Below are 17,789 nucleotides of genomic sequence, written 5' to 3' on the forward strand. Positions count from 1 at the left end.
TACAGGATACCTCGGGGTGGGAGTCAGCAGGAGGCGAGGGGGCACGGTGGCCCCGGTGCAGCGCTACCCAGGTGTTACCATTCACACCCCAGGGCCTGACTCTGGGGCAGAGCAGCAAGGAGGCTCTGGCTTTCTGCATTCGGAAAAATCAGGGCCCGCTGCCTCTCGAGCCACCAGAAGTGCTGACTCTGGGCTTCCCGATATATCTCAGCACTTGGGCAAAAAAGAGGACTGGCAGATCCAGTTATAGGATAAAATTAGACCTGACACCTCAGCAGCTTAAGGAGGTCACCGTGTTAACCCCCACACTGCCAGGGGTCCTACTAGGCTGCTGGTTTAGAAGACTGAGCAGCTGCAGTCGTGTCCTGGAAGGAACCCAAAGGTGCAAATAATGTTTAAAAGCAGCAAAGGGAAAGGAAAAGTACCCTCTTCTGACTTATGGTAGTGGGGGCGGCTGTGGCTTTAAATTTCTGTTTGGCTTAGGTTCTACGGATGCTCCTGAACAGGGGGAAGGCGGGAGCCTTGTTTTTGTTTTAATGTGCTGTAAATGATCTGCAACATGGCTGAAGCCCCCCCTGCCGGGTGATTAAGGACCAGACCACATGAATTTGGTTGTCAGAAGCATGGAGCAGCCTGGCTCCAGGTCAGCACTGAGCCCTCTGTCAGTTACAGGCACGGGGACAAGTGTGATGGGGGTAGGAGCAGTGGCAAGGGGGAGGCAGAAAAAAGCTCCTGTTGAGGTCCCAGAGGGTTAGGGGATAGCATGAAATGCCCTACCCTTCCAACCAGGCAAAGGCTACAGAGAAGACGGTTGAGGGCCCAAAGTCTTTCTCATTGACCACCTCCCACCCCCCACAAGCATGTACAGCTGATCCTCATCATTCACGGATTCTGCATTTTCGAATTCGCCTACTCACTACCATTTATCTGTAGCTCCAAAGCCGACACTCACCGGGCTTTTGCTCATCACGGACAGGTACACGGGGCAAAAAGTTTGTTGCCCGACCAGTGCAATCCCAGCTGAGGATGAACAAGGCCATACTCTGCCTCCTGGCTTCGTACTGTAAATAAGTGTCCTCCTTGCGATCTGGGTAGTGCCATGTTTTTGAATTTTGGGTTTCATTGTTTAGAATGGCCCCTGAGAGCAGTGCTGAGTACTGCCTGGCATTAAGTGCAAGAAGGCTGTGATGTTCCTTAAGGGGAGAGTATACCTCAGATAACTCCGCTCAGGGATGAGTTAGAGTGCCCGTGGGGTGAGGTCAGTGTGCACAAGTCAACCCTACTATATATTACATAAGGTGTCTTGAAGCAGAAACGCACATAAGACAGTTACGTGTTCATCAGTTGACCAAAATATTATGGCCAGAGGCATGCGAGAGCCTAGCCTTGTATTTCCCTTAGGAACAGTGGTTCAGTATTTGCTAATTCCGTGTTCACAGTGACATTTTGTTTTTGTATGTATGTATTTATTTATATTTTGAGAGGGAGTCTTGCTCTGTCACCCAGGCTGGAGTGCAGTAGCACGATCTTGGCTCACTGCAACCTCCATCTCCTGGGTTCAAGCGATTCTCCTGCCTCAACCTCCTGAATACAGTAGCTGGGATTACAGGCATGTGCCACCACCCTTAGCTACTTTTTGTATTTTAGAAGAGATGGTGTTTCATATGTTGGCCAGGCTGGTCTCCAACTCCTCACCTCAAGTGACCCGCCCTGAGCCCCCCAGAGTTCTGGGATTACAGGCATGAGCCACCGCGCTAGGCCTCAAATAGCGATTAATTTATAAAACAGAACTATTGCAAATGACAAGAATGGGCTGTATTTATTTCAGAGAGTGAAAACTGGAGCTTGTGCATCTAGAATCAAGGCCTCCTCCTCCTGCTTCCAGGTTGTATGGCTTTAAACAAGTCATTTAACTGCCCTGAGCTTCAGTCTCCTCAAGGGAGGATGAAAATAGTCCCTTCTGGATGTGCTACTTGTCAAGAAAACGGTTTAGAAATAATACGGTAACTGAACGCTGATGTGAAGAGTGAATAAGAACATGTATGCTCTGGGGCCCAAACAATTGCAGGTCTTGTTTGTAGTGTGACTCGGAGCAAGCCAAGTGACCTCCCTCAGCCTCAGGTTCCTTTGCCATAAAATAGCAACAGTGCCAATGTTTCCCTTGTAGGATGGTTATGATGGTTGCTGAGCCTATGTCTGTGAAAGAGCTGTCTAGGGCCAGCCATAGTGACCTATGCCTGTAATCCCAGTGCTTTGGGAGGCTGAGGCAGGAGGATCGCTTGAGATGAGCCTGGGCAATGTGGTAGGACCCTGTCTCTACAAAAAAATTTTAAAAATTATCTGAACATGGTGGCACATACCTGTAGTTCTAGCTACTTGGGAAGCTGAGGTGGGAGGGTCGCTTGAGCCCAGGAGTTCCAGGCTGCAGTGAGCTAGGATCGCACCACTGCACTCCAGCCTGGGCAACAGGTCAAGACTGTCTCTAAATGAAATAAAAATAAAGAAAGGAAGAGGCTGTTTTCTAAGGGTTTGAAAGGTGAGGGACGCAGAAGAAGCCCAGAACCATGGAGGAATCCTGGGTAGAGTGAGGTGGCCTGGGTCCTCATCCCACCCCTGCTCCTGCTGGAGCACCTCCAGAGTCTCAGTTTACCAAGGGATGAAATGGGCAGCCATGACAGTGTCATCTCTGAGGCTTGAATTTTCTTTTCTGCTCAGTGCCTGGGCAGCAAAGTGGGCGGGAGATCCTAGCCTGGCTTTCCCACGCCCCACATTCCATGATGGCCTTTTATTTGAAGAGTGCTTCCCCTTGGGGCAGGCACGGTGGAGAGCTCCGGGAGGCTGCTCCTGCCCTCAGTATTTCTAATCCAGCCAGGGAAATATGCAGACAGTAAAAAGCACAGACAGACAGAGATGGTTACATTTCCAGAGCCCAGTAATTGTTCACATTCATACAATGCTAAGCACCTACATGTCGTAGCTTTTTTAAACATCACACCTCTCTAACGGGTTCATCCTGTTACTGCCCTCATTTTACAGCAGAGAAAACTGAGTCACAGAGCAGGTAAGGCACTTGACTGAGGTCAGGCAGCACGGAACTTGAACCCAGGTGGTCTGGCTCCAGAGTTCATGCTCTTACCCACTCGACTCCGCGATCTCCCAAACAGAAAAGGCAGCCACGGGAAGGGAGAGCTTCCAGAGTGGAGAGAGGTCGAGGCGATCAGGAAGGTTTTGTGGGGTGGAGGTGTTGAGGGCGGCAGGCAGAGCGTCTGCAGAAAGGAGAGGAAGGCAGCCTTGCTGGGAGAACTATGACCGAAGGCAGAGAACAGGGGGCAGAGCTCGTGCACAAGCTTAGAGGAGACAGTCAGGCGGTGCCGGTGGGCTATGTGCTGGCCCAGCAGTGATGAAAACGTCTTCCCTCTATGGTGACAGGGCTGTCCACCACTGCAGCATCGCTTCCCGGTTTTACAGTTCTACAGCAGCCCCTGGCAAGGAACCCAGCACCACTCTCCCATCCCTGGGGAACCACTCCGGAGCTGAATTCTCCCTGCTTCCTTCCAACACTCCTCCCCCGCCCCTCCACCTGGAGGGCCAAAGACAGCTCCATTCTGGGGGACGGCTCCACCTCCAAATGAGCTCCTACCTCCCTGTGTCACTTCTCCCAGAAGACTGTCACCTTCTCCTTATTGATGCATCCTCCTTTCCCCAGCATCCCAGGGCCCCTGCAGATACAAGTTGAGTGGCTGGTCCTGAAAATATGGAGTTTTCACCCCAGGTTGGAGGCTGGAGGCCCCATGGGGGCAGGAGAAGTTTCTCACTGTGAATCCCAGGCTGAGGAATCCTCCAACGAAGCTGCTGTTTTCTAGCCTAAGACTCAATACAGAAGGAGGAGAGGAGGATGCATCTGTTTTTCAGAGATCTCTGGCCTTCTGAGGGGCCTGGGGAGAGCAGCCAGAGGCACCTGTCAGGAAGAACTGTGGACCACAGCTGAAGGGGAGGTGTCACCCCTGAAGCCATGAGCTCCCAAGGCCAGGGAGCATGTCCGCTCCATCCCTGGGTCCCCAAGGCTGGCACATGGCAGACATCAGTGCATGCTGTCAGAGCTGAACTGAGACAGTGAAGGCCTCACCTAGCCCCTTCTTGGCACAAGTCCTGGCTCGTGACAAATGGTCCTTCCTAAGTACAAAGATCTGCTTGGGAGGATGTCTCCCCAGGTGACCACGTAGGCATGGGGGCCTTTGCTCCTCGCAAAGAGCACAGTGCTCTCCTTCGCCCACACAGAGGCATCCTGGAGTGTGCGCACTCAGAAGGAATTCATGAGGCCTGGGTGGCAGCTCTGAGGAACAGCCTCTGCACAGGGAGCCAGAGAAGGAGGGTGGTATCTCAGGAGGCCAGGCTTGCAAGTGCGACGCCCTCAGCACCTCGCCTTGCCTGGGGAAACTGCTTTTCCTGAGTCAGATCCGGCCTGAGCTGCCAGCACAAAACTGTGTATAGAGTTTTTGTGGGACGTTGCATCTTTGCATTCTAAGTGACTCCTTCTCTCTTTGTGTCTCCCAGGATCACACCTCGACACCCAACCCCTGAATCCCACACACTCTGCCATGCACACTGGAGGAGAGCTGGACCTGAGGGCCACCGCAGCGGTGCACACGTTCCTCTGGGCTGACGGCATGACCTCTGTAAGGGACTCCCGCTAGTCCCCTCTTCGCATGAACGACTGACTGTAGACGCATGACCTCTGGGCTTCAATCCTGCCTCTAGCAATGACAGCTGATCTGTCGGAATCAGGACACAAAAGCAGCGAGAAGCGGGGAGAGAGAGGGATAGAAAACAAGCGTGGGAGAGCGTGCGAACGCGAAAGTGAATGAGGGCTTTTTGTGACTGGGGATGGGTTTTGGTTTTGGAGGTGTTTTTTTTTAATTGTTTTAATTTTGACTACATACAGGGTACTTTTTTCCAACCTCATCTGTCAGAAATCCATGTGGGCTTCCTAAAAGAAAAAAAAAGAAAACTAGGCATGAAATCAGTTTAGCACCTTAATCTTAAGCGATGCCCTTGTCTGCCCACCCTCCCCAACCCACACACCTCCCTTCCACTTGTGACACCCCCTCCACTCCCTGGCGAGGCTCCTCCCAGATCGCTTTACATGACATTCAGGACGTGTGTGCGCTCACGCGCACACACACACACACACACACCACTCGCCTCCACTGACTCTACACACAGATTTTACTGTGACATCCGAAGCTGTACAGACTCTGCTGTGGATAAACTGGAATTTTTTATGTTGTCTTTTTCTCTCTCTGCCAATTTCAGTACGAATTATCTTCCAATGGAAAATCATTACCTTGAGAGTGCATTCGGGGTTCCTTGTGTTAGGGACTTAAGAATCCGAGGCGAGGACCCCCAGGCTTAGCCATAGGGCTCAAAGGGAGTCAGGGCCCCATCTGAAAGGGTCTCCTCTCAGCTGGGGATGGGCCGGTGGCTGACCCAGGATTGCACCAGCACGTCCATAGAGAAGAGGTTTTCTATATCTTCAAGCACTATATCATAGTCTGTGTTCAAAGTGTAAACTGTACAGTAATCAGCCTTGTGTATATGAAAAACAATAAATACTATGCAAATCAATAGAAACATTTAGCAGTACGTACAGAGCCTGACAGCGCAGCTCCTGAGGACTTCTGCAGCGGCAGAAGAAGGAGCTACGCCTGTCTTTCAGTGAAAGAGGAAGCAAGGGAGTAGGGCTAGTGAATGTACTTGCCAGGTCTCAGAAGTCAGGACCACCCAAGGTCTTCCAGAGTGAACTTGGTGCTCTAAGTCCAGACAGCCCGCAGGCTGGGGACCCTGGGTGCAGGTGCCAGGCCTGAGGCAGGACAGCCTCGGTGCCTCCCCTCTGCCCAGCCCCTGTGGCCTCTTGGAGAGGCAAGCCAGGGGTGCTCCCGGACCATGTGGCCAGTGGGAGCAGGGGCGGGGGCGGAGGCGGAGAGCCTGGACGCCCAGAGGCAGGAGCCAGGCTCTGGGTCAGGGTAGGAAGGAGACAGACAGCTGGCAGTTCCTCGCCTCGGTGCCATCAGGGAGGAGCCTTAAGTTCCACTACAGCCTCCGGCCCAGGGAGGCCCGAATCAGCACAATCCCGGCCCCGCCCTCGCGGCGGGCGCCCCCCAGGCCAGAAGAGAGACAGCTGGCTCCTCTCGCCCCGGGAGCGGCGGTGTGGACGGCCCGGCCCCGTCCGCCCCGCCACTCTGCGGGGGTGTCCTGGGGACACACTTAAAACTTCCAAGTAGCACAGAAGCCCCCTCCACGTCAGAGGGCCCCTGGCCGCGGGGCCTGTGAGCGGAGAGGGTCCCTGCACCCCCGAGTTCGCCCCGGTGCTCCCCAGGCCTAGTGGGCCCCGGGGCAGACGAGGTGTCTTGCCGGCAGGGGGCGGGGCTGCTTTTGCTTCCTTAGAGGGGCGGGCAGGGAGAGGAAGCTCTAGCTCCGGGCCTCAGTTTCCCCGAGGCTGCGTCGGAGGAGCTACCAGGCGAGCCCGGGAGCCGCCGCTGCCGCCAGAGGCCACCCCGGCTCGGCCTCCAGGGTGCAAGGCGCCCCCGATCCCCCAACCATGGAGGCCGCGCGGCGCGGCTGGGACCGATTAGGTGACAGCCCAAGGAAGCTGGGCGCAGGGCTCGCCTCCCCCGCCTCGATCCTGCACCTTCCTCTCCCAGGTCGCCGCTGCAGCCTACCCAGTAGCCCCCTTAGCGCCCCGCGCCCCCCTACCCCGCGGCTCCAGGCTCCGCTTTGGCACCTCTGCTCCGGCTGGCATGGCTGCGCGCTCCGGCTGCTGTAAGAGCTGTTAGGGAGGAGTTTGGGGTCTCCACACGATGCCTAGAGAATGCTGCAGTCTGCACATTAGACGCTTTTTAGAAGTTTTGAAATTACCTTGATTTTTTTAATTGTTATGAAAATGGATCTTTTCTTGACTCTCCCACATGCTCTGTTATGGGAGAGAATCCCCCACCCCACTCTGATGTATAGACCATTCTCCCTACACCAGCCGAACCAATGTCAAAATTAATAAAGAAATGGACTAATGGCACGGGGCTCCATCTCTCCTTCCCACTCGTCTTTTGGGGGTTTAGGGGTGCTGGGGCCAGTGCAAAGCCTGGGTTGGGATACGAAGGAGTCTATGGGTGGGCCTCGAGCACCAGTGAGCCGGTCAATGCCCAGTCCTTCCGGAAGCCTGGACAACCCTTAATCAGGACCACCCACTGGGGAGCTGCCTCCCGAGAGGTGGCAGAGCAGATTTCAGTGCCACCTAATGGTTCCCATGAGATGGGGAGAAGCTGGGAGTCTGGGAGGGGACACCACAACCCACCAGGGTCCTTGGCCAGGCCCCCAGCTGGCATGCACTGAGGGGACCCCCAGCGCTCCCTAGGAAGGCATCTAGTCCCAGTACTCAATGCCATTCAAAGTTCAAGAACTTGCTCTTGCTGCAGGGAAAAAAATTGCCCTATTCCTAACTAGTTGCTAACACTTCCTGAAAGGCTGGTCGCCAAGCTGGCCTCAGTTTTCTTATCTGTCTAATGGGAGAATGGATTAAATGGTTGCTAAAGTCTCTTCAGTTTCTCATCCTGGGGGTGCCAGACACCAATGCCTTTGTCAGGCTTGGCATTAATTAAGAATCAAATAATTGGCTGCGGCTTTCCTGCCACATACATTCCCATCATGAGGGGGTGACAGAGTCACAGTCCCAAGGCCGCTGGAGCACCCCAGCCCCACCCCACTCCAAGCCTCTCTCCTGGAATGGGAAACGCCGTCCAGGCCAGTGGGCAACCGTGGCAGGTCATCTGCAGTACCCAGGGAGCTTTTTAAAGCGCAATTTGAGAATCATAGTTGCCTGGGTGGGATTGGGTGGCAACACCAGGAACCAAAACCAGGTTTACCAGATGGCTGTGGCACACAGCCTGGTGGCAAAGCCATCTCAAACGAAGACGCAGCTCTTTTCTCTTTAAACCAAATTTGTAGAGAATCATTCCACATCCTTTCTGAGGTCTTTCTTGTATAACCTAAATCCCTATGCCACAGAGGGTCAACTTCAGCATGAGAAGGAAGCCTGCACTGAGCCCTGGGTCCTCTGCTCCCCACTGGAAGCCAAGACAGCCTGGGAACCCAGGAGCAGCTCAGCGAAGCAGCGTGCCTCGTTTCCCAGCTGCCAGGGCGGCCTCTGGGTGGTGACAAGCCCTGTAGAGCCCATGCTTGGTCAGGAACGGTTCCGGGGCCACCAGGCAGAGAGAGGAGAAGTCTATCTGTCTGGCAGTCTCAATCTTTCCTTGAATTTTACGCGTTCAGGCCAGTGGCAGGCTAGTTTCCATTGTTAGAGAAAAACTGCAGGAAGGAATGCTGCCTGGTCCAGAAATCACCCATGCACCTGAAATGTGGGCTCCGACTCCTCTATACCTTGGTTTCCATGTTTGCAAAATGAGAGTTGCCCCAATAGAGCCTTGTACATTGTAAAAATTTATTCGAGAAAAAAAAAAAAGCAGATGCGTGCTCTGTGGTTCAGACCAGTTTCACGCATCAGCTACTAACTGATCACCAACCGAGTGCCCGGCACTGGGCTGCACCACCCTCTCAGCCATCAGGGATTTCAAACCTGGGCACCATGCCAGACAGAGCGTGGCCATTGGTCCAGCAGAGGCACGGATGAGGAAGAGATTCTGATAGGGAGGTCAGGGAAGGCCGAACAGAGGTGGAGGCAAGAACACACATGCAGGGCAGCCCTCCTCTTCAGCCTCTGGCAGCTGGAGGACACACACCCCAGCATTGTTGGCTGCCCACGCCCCATCCAGCCCTCTGCCTAGCGGGCTCCCACCTTAGGCTCTCAAGCCAGCCACAGGGACTTGCATCCCCCAGAAAGCAATGCCACTCAGCCTCGCCACTTACCCCATCCCAGCAGCGGGAAGAAAAGGAAGAGGCTGCATTCTCCTGTGGAGCTTGGACATCTGCACATAAAGGGGCCGGCGCAGCTCCGGACAGTGGCCTCTGAGCCCAGCCTCCTCTCCTCCAGGGGAGCAGCTGCAGTGACTTCCAGCTGCCTTGGAAGTCTCCAGAGGCTCCCAGACACCCACCTTTTCCTAGATGCTAGACCTGGGGGGAGCAGGTGGACCCTCCGGCGATGAGCAGGGCTTCTGGAGCTAATTCTCTGTCTCTCTCTCACACACATACACACGCACACACATACACACACGCACACACATACACACACACACACCCTGGCTGACTTTACAGTCAATCTTTCAAAGTGCAATTTGTCTAGGAAAAGCCAATGTGAGGCCCGTGTGCGCCCCGACCAATGGCGGCGCAGCTCCAGCGGCTCAGCCAGTCTCAGGCCTGTATTCTAATGGGCCGTATCTTTATCAGGGAAATGTTCCTTCTCTGAACTTAAAACTTCTCATGGAGGGTCCCCCGACTCAGAGGCAGAAAGGGGGTCTGAGCTGAGGCGTAGGGGGCCTCCCTGTCCAGCCAGGGCAAGGAGAGAGGCCAGGAGTCCTGGGGAGGCCTCCCACCTGCCCTGAGCACCTGACTTCTGAGCAGCTGACCCGGTGCGGGTGCCTGGGCCAGGGCCAGGTCGATGCCTTAGGTGGGAGGCAGTCAGGGGCTCGGAGCCGGTCCTGCCCCTCCAGGCCTGCCATGAGATCTGGGGCCAGAGCGTGCGCTCTTGGGTTTTAGGGGCCTGGAGAAGCCTTCCCTGTCCTGACCAGGAGATCATGGAGTCCAACCTGCAGGGGACATTCCTGCTGAACAACACACCGCTGGCTCAGTTTCCAGAGATGAAGGCCCCCATGTGCCAGTACTCGGTGCAGAACTCCTTCTACAAACTCAGCCCCCCGGGGCTGGGCCCCCAGCTGGCCGCCGGGACCCCCCACGGGATCACGGACATCCTGAGCAGGCCGGTGGCTGCGCCGAACAGCAGCCTCCTCTCCGGCTACCCCCACGTGGCAGGCTTTGGGGGGCTCGGCTCCCAGGGAGTCTACTACAGCCCCCAGGTGGGGAATTTTTCCAAGGCCGGGAACGAGTACCCCACCCGGAACCGGAACTGCTGGGCCGACACGGGCCAGGACTGGCGAGGCGGGCGGCAGTGCAGCAACAGTGAGTATGGGGTCTCCCCAGCCACCCTCCCGGACCCACCAGGCCCCAGGGAGGAGAGGACCAGGAGGGGCCTCCTCCCAGGAGCCCTGCTCCCTGCCCTCTCCGCTAGCCGCCATTAACCCCAGGACTCATGGCCTCAGCTCAGTGCAGGCTGAGTTCCACCCTCTCCTCCTTCCCACCCAACAGTGCTGAGACACAGGTGTCTGAGCCACCCCTGTCACCTGCTGCCACCTCAGCTGCCCTCCTAGGGCCTGTGGCAGTTCCAGACCTAGAGAAGGCTCCGCAGCCCACACCTGCCCTGCCCGGGGTCCAGCAGGCAGCCCAGCTCACTTCTGCAGCCCAAGACCCATGCCACTACTTCTCCACCAAAGCAGGCAAATGCCACCCCCGTAAGGAAAATGTCCCAGCTCACCTTTTCAGAGAGCCCCGGCATTGCTCAGGGGTACAGGACGCACCCTGGCCCCATCTGGGTCCAGCCTTTGAGCCAGGGGGCTATGCCCACCACATCCTTGGGTTTCTGGCAACAGCAGCCGCATCAAGTGGCCAGCCTCTGGGAGCTGCTGCCAGCCCAGCTGAACTTGGCCCTGGCTGCCGGGAAGCGGGGGGACCTCTTCTCAGCCCACCCACCCCTCAGCCAAGGTTCTCAGAACTGTTCCGAGGGTGGGCCCGTGATGTTGGTCAGGGTGACTGGAGGAGGTGGCAGGGCATGTCCAGGTAGGGCAGGCTCGGCTGGGAGGCAGGGAGGTGAGAGTCTTTGGAATCTTCCCTGTGCCACCAAAACCCTGCCCATGTCAGGCAGGGGCCTCCACTTCTGTCTGATCTCTGGGCTCCCCCACTCCAATAGGAGCTTGAGGTCAACCAAGGAAACCCCAAAAGCGCACCTGTCCCCTGATTTGCTACCCTGCCTAGCCGGTCACACTGCCTGTCACCCATTACTGTGCCCGGAAGGTGAAGCCCCCTCTCTTGGAAGCTGTTTTAGGCTTGGCTTTGGGGGTGCTTTAAGTCTCCAGCTAGCTCTCTCATCCCTCCATCTCCCCCTCCCCACTCCGCACCCCCCACGCCCCCTCTTCAGTACGGAATGCAGGTACACACACAGGGACATAGCCAAGAAAGTCAGTGGATAATGAAGGCAAAGGCAGAGGCTTGAAGATGATCTCTCAGGAGGGTTCTTCCTCTCTGTGCCTCAGTTTCCTCACCTGTAACTTGAGCCGTCAGACAGCAGAGAACGAGGCCTGACACGTGGGAATTCTGCCTCCCCTGAGCCCACTGCCCACAGCTCCTTCCCGAGCCGGCTGCCCTGGCCAGGCTGGGGGTCAGGGTCTCTGGCCTCCATGCCAGGCTCTCCAGGGTAGTTGAAGCCACATGACTTCCAGGCCTGGTGACATGGAGAAGTGGCAGCTTGGGGCTTGAAGTTCACCCCTCCCTGGCTTCCTGGAGACCTGGGAAGTTGGGTCTCAAGAGCAAGGAAGTTGGCGAAGCCAGGGGGTGGGGGGAATTCATAGGCCCTGGTCCCTAATTATAGGAGGACATCTCTGGGACAGAGAGGGACATCCCTGGGACAGAGAGGGAAGTCCTGTTGCCTCTCAGGGGAAGGCAGCATCAGTATTGAGAACTTTAGACAGAGAAGCATGAGGCTCTGCTGACCCTAAGTCTCCTTACCCCAGGGCAGCTGCCCTCTAGGAGCCCTGCTCAGCCAGGCAGGGCAGAGGTCACAGTCACTGTTCTCCAATATCAAGAATGCTGGTCAGGGGAAAGGAATCTTGGTGTCCTGGCAACCTCTGTGGGAGGGAGAGGAAGGGCAGGGCTGGTGCCATGTGGGCCGTGCCTAGCTGCAGGGTCTCCACTTATCCTACTAACCCCACACCTCCTTCCCCCCGCCAGCCCCAGACCCCTTGAGTGACAGCATCCACAAGAAGAAGCACACCCGGCCCACCTTCACGGGGCACCAGATCTTTGCCCTGGAGAAAACCTTTGAGCAGACCAAGTACTTGGCTGGCCCCGAGAGGGCGAGGCTGGCATACTCACTGGGCATGACCGAGTCACAGGTCAAGGTGAGTCTGTGTGGGAGGAGCCCATCCCCGGTGCTGGAGAGAGGTGGCCACGCAATGCAGCTTTCCAGAGGGCGGCTGTCCTGGTGTCTGCCTAACCCTAGACCCTGTGTAATACACCATAGCCAGGAAAAGGCCGTCACCCACTGAGCCCCATTCTCATTTCACCCTCTCAGCAATCCGGGGCGGGGGGCGGGGTTGGTATTATTATCCATTTCACAGATGAAGATCAGGGTCTCCTGGCTGGGAGAGCTGGCAGAGTTGGGGTTCAACCCCAGATGTGGGGAACGCCAACCTCAGGCTTTCCCTCTCGCCTGCTATTTGGCCGAAAATTCCAAACACTGTTGGCAGCCCGTGGCCCAGATTCAGGCTTGATGCTCCAGCCAGCAAAAGGAGCTGACCTCAGTTTACCAATCTTTGTTTTGTTGTTTTTTTTTGAGACGGGGTCTCTCTCATTCTGTCACCTAGGTTGGAGGGCAGTGGTGCGATCTCGGCTCACTGCAACCTCTGCCGCCCGGGTTCAAGCACTTCTTCTGCCTCAGCCTCCCCAGTATTTGGGTTTATAGGCGCCTGCCATTGTACCACACTAATTTTTGTATTTTTAGTAGAGATGGGGTTTCACCATCTTGGCCAGGCTGGTCTTGAACTCCTGACCTCATGATCCACCCACCTCAGCCTCCCAAAGTGCTGGGATTACAGGCATGAGCCACCTTGCCCAGCCCCTATCTTTAAGAAGAAAATGCCTCCTCCTGCTGAGCAGGATCGGATGGGCTATCAGGGCCTGGAGCCATGGCTGGGAGGGTGAGCCCAGGCTCTCCCACTCCAGCCTCTGGGGCCCCAAGTGTCCCCTAAATAGACCCGGGGAAACCTGTTTCTACTGCTTCAGTGTCTGGAGGCAACTTTCCCCGCTTTGATGATAGATGTCTCTTGGGACTTTCATTGGGGGGGCACCGAAGCTCAAGAAAGCTCGGAACTTCGGGGACTGCTGGCTCAGTGACTCTGCAATCAGGCTAAGGATGCAGCAGGGGCAGCTGGCACTGGGTTCTGGTTTTTGCTCAGGGCCCTGGAGCCTCCCCAAGCTCCCAACTTCTGCACCCTCCTCATCAGCCCTCACCAACTGCAGTGGGGCGAGAGCTGGGGGGGCAGAGGCGGACCCTCCTGCATCTTTCTGCTTCCTTCCTGCACTCTTCAACTACCCCAGGCAATGGACCTATGTTACTTTTCTAATTAGGGTAACAATTATTTATGAAGTTGGGTGAGGGTCTATGAAACCCAGAGGAGGGACAGCTCATAAGCACCTTCCGATGCCACCAGGGCTAAGCCTTCCACCCCACACGCCGCATCTTCCACGAGTGCCCAGAAGGAGGAGGAGGAGGAGGAGGAGGAAGAGGAGGCGGCGGCGGCGGTGGCGACACGGGGTGGGGTGGAGGGGAGGGCTGCGGCGAGCTGAAGGGCTGCTACGCTCACGTTTTTAAACTTTATTGTCCTTCCCCAACAGAAACGTGAATGTGACAGCCACTCCGTTGTTGAGCCATTCGTTTGGCTGTAAAAGCAGGAGAGCTGTTCTCGCGCCCGGTGCGCGCTGTGCCAGTGACCCTCGGCGTCTTTCTCGTCCCAGGTGTGGTTCCAGAACCGTAGGACCAAGTGGCGGAAGAAGAGCGCCCTGGAGCCCTCGTCCTCCACGCCCCGGGCCCCGGGCGGCGCGGGCGCAGGCGGGGACCGCGCACCCTCGGAGAACGAGGACGACGAATACAATAAGCCACTGGACCCCGACTCAGATGACGAGAAGATCCGCCTGCTGCTGCGCAAGCACCGCGCCGCCTTCTCGGTGCTCAGCCTGGGAGCGCACAGCGTCTGACGCCCGCCGTCCAGGCCCGGGGTCCCGGCTGCAGCCCGCGGGGGGACGCCGAGGAGCCTGCCTTCCCCTCCCCTTCCCCACGCCGCTCCGCTGGTGGCGCAGGGACTGAGTCTTCAATGAGGGGCGCGTGAAGGAGGTGGAGGAGGAGCGGCAGGTGCAGGGGAGGAGGCAGAAGAGGAGGAGGGGAGGCGGGGGAGGAGGAGGAAAAGGAGGGAAAGGGGACGGTCATCCCAGCTGAGGGAGGAGGAGGCCAGGAAGGAGAACAGCACTCCTGAGACCTGGAAACCCTGGCCGCTCCTCCGCGGCCTCGCCTGCCAGTTCTGCAGATTCTCAAGTGCACGAGGACTAAAATGACCAGGCTCTGCAGCCAGGAAACTGGCTACGGGGTCCCAGACAGGCCACTGTGATCCAACTGTGGGTGGGGGACCCTTCCCAGGGAGGGAGGCAGCTGGCTGGGAAATCAGAAGACCAGGGTCTTTGTTCCCAAGCCAGCAGCTGGCTGCAGAAGAAAAGACGACTTGAGTGTCCTGGTGCACTCCTCAGACCTGTGCGCAGGAAGGGTCCCACTGGAGGGCCCAGAGCTGAGCACCTAACCCGGGCTGCAGGAAATCTGCCTCCAGGAGGGGAAGTGGGACATCCCAGCGAAAAATAAACCCCCCTGGCGCTCCAGGATGATGGCCCCTAAGCTTCGGAAATCCCCCCTGGCCTCCTTTCTCCGATTTACCCTGAGGTCCAATACCTCTAAGACCGGAAGACACAGGAAATCCCTGATGGCCGGGAAAAAGGGCGGGTGCAGGGAGAGGCGAGGCGGGGATGTTGTACCCAAGGACCACCTACCTGGACATCACTTGGTGCTGACAGAAGGAAGGACAGGCCCACCGGGAGAGAGGGAGCACTCCACCTGGGGAGGAAAAGAAAGGCTGAGAAGGACAGGGGAGCATAACCCTTCCAACAAGGCGGGAAGGGAGAAGGAAATCCCCTCCCGCTGGGTAAAGGATGCCAGGGAGGGGCTGAACCACAGCCTGCTGGAAACCACGGCCCTTCCTTTCTTCAAATAACCTTGCTGCCTGGCACTGGAGCTGGTGGCTGACAGGGATGCTGGCCAACAGGGTGGTGTTTTTCACCCAGGAGGATCTGTGCTGCTGGCAGGTGGGGGGTGGGCTGGGGGAGGTGGGTGGGGGCTGGAATGCAGCCCAGAAGGGACCAAGCACTTGCCCATCCTCACTGGCTTTCAAAAAATAAACACTAAAACTGAAAGTCCACAAACCTCCTTACGGCTCCTGTGCTTCTGCGAATGGGATGAACGGCAGGAAACTGTTGAGGTCCCAGACTTGCCAGCTGTGGGGCCTTCCCCGAGGGCTGTTGTCTAGTCTTCCGGGAACATTCGTGCTCTGACAGGTTGCACAACACAGGTTATTTGAAACCTTGCTGGCAGATGCCAGACACTGTCCCCAGGTGCTGAGAAACCCAAGACGAATTTCATGGGGTCCCTGATCTCCAGAAATGTATAGCCTACTGGGGAAAATGGTCTGTGTGGAGAATGGGCTCATAAGAAAAATAAGGTGGGAGAGATTAGAAGAGCTAACTAACAGAACACCTCCTAATTTCTCCCCTGTAGAATGCCTGGATTATCTCACTGACCCCACAAGAAAACTAGGCAGTAGGCATCATCTTCAGTGCATGGAGGAGAAAACTGAAGCTCAGAGTCCCATACCAAGTCACAGAAGTGGGGAGAGGCAACCCCAGAGTAGATCCCAAGGCCCTTTCAGCCACTTCCTTGGGTTGCGAGGGGCACCCTTCGAAGCCTTTTCTGTCCAGTGAGAGTCTAGAAGTAGTCTAAGGCCCTTCCAGCTTCAACCATCTATGCTGCTAGCAACTAGGCTTGACCCCTTTGCTCTCCCAAGAAGCCCATCGCCCAGTCTTGGACCCCCAGGGCAGGTGAACCTGGGCCTGGAGCCAGCCCGAGAGGGGATGAGGGTGGAGGAAGACCCTGAGCATCTCAGAAAGTGGGGCACCCACCTTTCCTATGACCCTTGGTGAACCCGGAGGACAGTGGGGAACATGACCAGAAAACGCAGGATGTGTGTAAACTCCAGCCCTCTGTCTGTGAAGATGCCGACACTCAGGTGTCCATCTCCCGACTTGTAAAGTGGAAAGGAGAAAAGAAGGGAAGGGAGAAAAGAAGGGAATGGAGCACAATCTCTGTGTGGCCCTGCACTGCACGGGTGTCCTGAGCGGGCCCGACAGTGGCTGCAGCAGGAGAGGACCCTAGAATTCAGCACAGGCTTCAAAGATGAAAAGTGTCCGTGGTTCTGGGATGCCTGCAGGTCACCAAGTGCTGCAGGCAGGAAAAGGCTGTCACATAGCCCCGGTGCGAAGCCACCAAGCAGGCATGGGGGAAGATGCCGGTGACATAAAAACTGTTTACTTATCTTTCTCTGAAGCATGCTGTAATCATAAGTGCTCTATTGTAGCTATAATTCCTGCATGTCTGATTCAAGTCGTTTGGGGTCAGTATTAAATGAAGCCTGGGGAAAGGTTTTCCCAGGAGACATTTGCTGAGCTCAACCAAACCTCTTTCGACCTCAAAGTTCTGGGAAACCTGCCACCGGAACTTTTGGCTCAAAGACTCCACCGTTCCCGGCCATTTCCTCTAACTCCACCCTCCTGCCATGTGCATCCTGAATGGAGGGCCAAGCACAGGAGAGGCACTGCCTCCCAGTTCCCTAACGATCATGCTGAAGCATATTCAAAAGACTAGATTTGGGGGCGAAAAGTCACAGGTGGATAACCCAGATTCCTGAGGGTGATTTGGGTAAGTCTGGCCCTCTGCAGATGTGCACACATGTGAATGCCTGTACATACCTGTGTGTGCATACGTGTGTGTGTGTGAGTTACTTGGGAGAACATAAGGTTATCTCACTTTATTCATCATAAAGAAATCATAAGCCGGCCCGGTGTGGTGGCTCATGCCTGTAATCCCAGCACTTTGGAAGGCTGAGTTTTGAACTTGACCAGCCTGGCCGACATGGTGAAACCCTGTCTTTACTAAAAATACAAAAATTAGCTGGGCATGATGGTACATGTCTGTAGTCCCAGCTACTCGGGAGGTTGAGGCAGGAGAATCGTTTGAACCGGGAGGCAGAGATTGCAGCGAGCCGAGATCGCACCGTTGCACTCCAGTCTGAGTGACAGAGTGAGACTCTGTCTCAAAAGAAAAGAAAAGAAGAAAAGAAATCTTAAGCCATAGGCCCCACTTTTATCCCTGCTCATAAACAGAACTTCTTGTATATCCTGGGTTAAATAAACAAACATACAAAAATCAACAGAATTCTGGAAATCCATGCTCCCTGCAGCGCCTCTTTTACGACATCACAAACTTTTCAGAGACAAAAGGAAAGAAATTAAGTTCTACGTCCATGACGCTCGTGGTGTCTGCTTTGACATTGACTCCATGGGCTCCACCAAGTAGGGACAGATTCCGCCATAGCCATCATCTTTGTGGCTTCTGCTGGTAGCAGAACCCAGGATGTGTCTTCAGCAGGTCGGGTGAGGGTGGGTGGATGTCCATGGCTTACCAGGCTCACAGGGGCTATATCCTGATTATAACAATCAGAAAGACAGCAAAGAGGCCCGGCACGGTGCCTTGCGCCTGTAATCCCAGCACTTTGGGAGGCCAAGGTGGGCAGATCACCTGAGATCAGAAGTTCAAGACCAGCCTGGGCAACATGGTGAAACCCCATCTCTACTAAAAATGC

At 55.9% G+C, this 17,789-nt stretch overlaps 2 protein-coding genes and 1 long non-coding RNA gene across 15 annotated transcripts in view; 2 read left to right on the forward strand and 1 right to left on the reverse strand.

The window, feature by feature from the left end:
* Positions 1-7,070, forward strand: part of ANK1 (ankyrin 1) — a 243,700-nt gene extending 236,630 nt beyond the window's left edge. For all 13 annotated transcript variants that reach the window (XM_032288089.1, XM_032288091.1, XM_032288095.1 and 10 more), the window contains one exon: positions 4,555-7,070. Coding sequence is in view for 4 of the 13 variants with exons in the window: in XM_032288091.1 (XP_032143982.1) it covers positions 4,555-4,581 (27 nt within the window). In the remaining 9 variants the exon portion in view is untranslated. The remainder of the gene's footprint in view (positions 1-4,554) is intronic.
* Positions 7,071-9,212: 2,142 nt separating this feature from the next.
* NKX6-3 (NK6 homeobox 3) lies at positions 9,213-15,302 on the forward strand. The gene is made up of 3 exons (XM_032288103.1): positions 9,213-10,125; positions 12,007-12,176; positions 13,792-15,302. The coding sequence occupies exons 1-3, from the start codon at positions 9,744-9,746 to the stop codon at positions 14,029-14,031; spliced, it is 792 nt and encodes a 263-aa protein (XP_032143994.1). The 5' UTR covers positions 9,213-9,743; the 3' UTR covers positions 14,032-15,302.
* LOC116558278 lies at positions 14,437-16,170 on the reverse strand. Its single transcript, XR_004271931.1, has 3 exons — positions 15,299-16,170; positions 14,869-14,932; positions 14,437-14,530 (listed from the first exon to the last, which is right to left on the reverse strand). It is a non-coding gene; the product is annotated as an uncharacterized LOC116558278 (long non-coding RNA).
* Positions 16,171-17,789: the final 1,619 nt, after the last annotated feature.

The sequence above is a fragment of the Sapajus apella genome, unplaced genomic scaffold, assembly GCF_009761245.1.
Source record: "Sapajus apella isolate SASKATOON/1434 unplaced genomic scaffold, GSC_monkey_1.0 scaffold21, whole genome shotgun sequence".
Classification (NCBI taxonomy): Eukaryota; Metazoa; Chordata; class Mammalia; order Primates; family Cebidae; genus Sapajus; species Sapajus apella.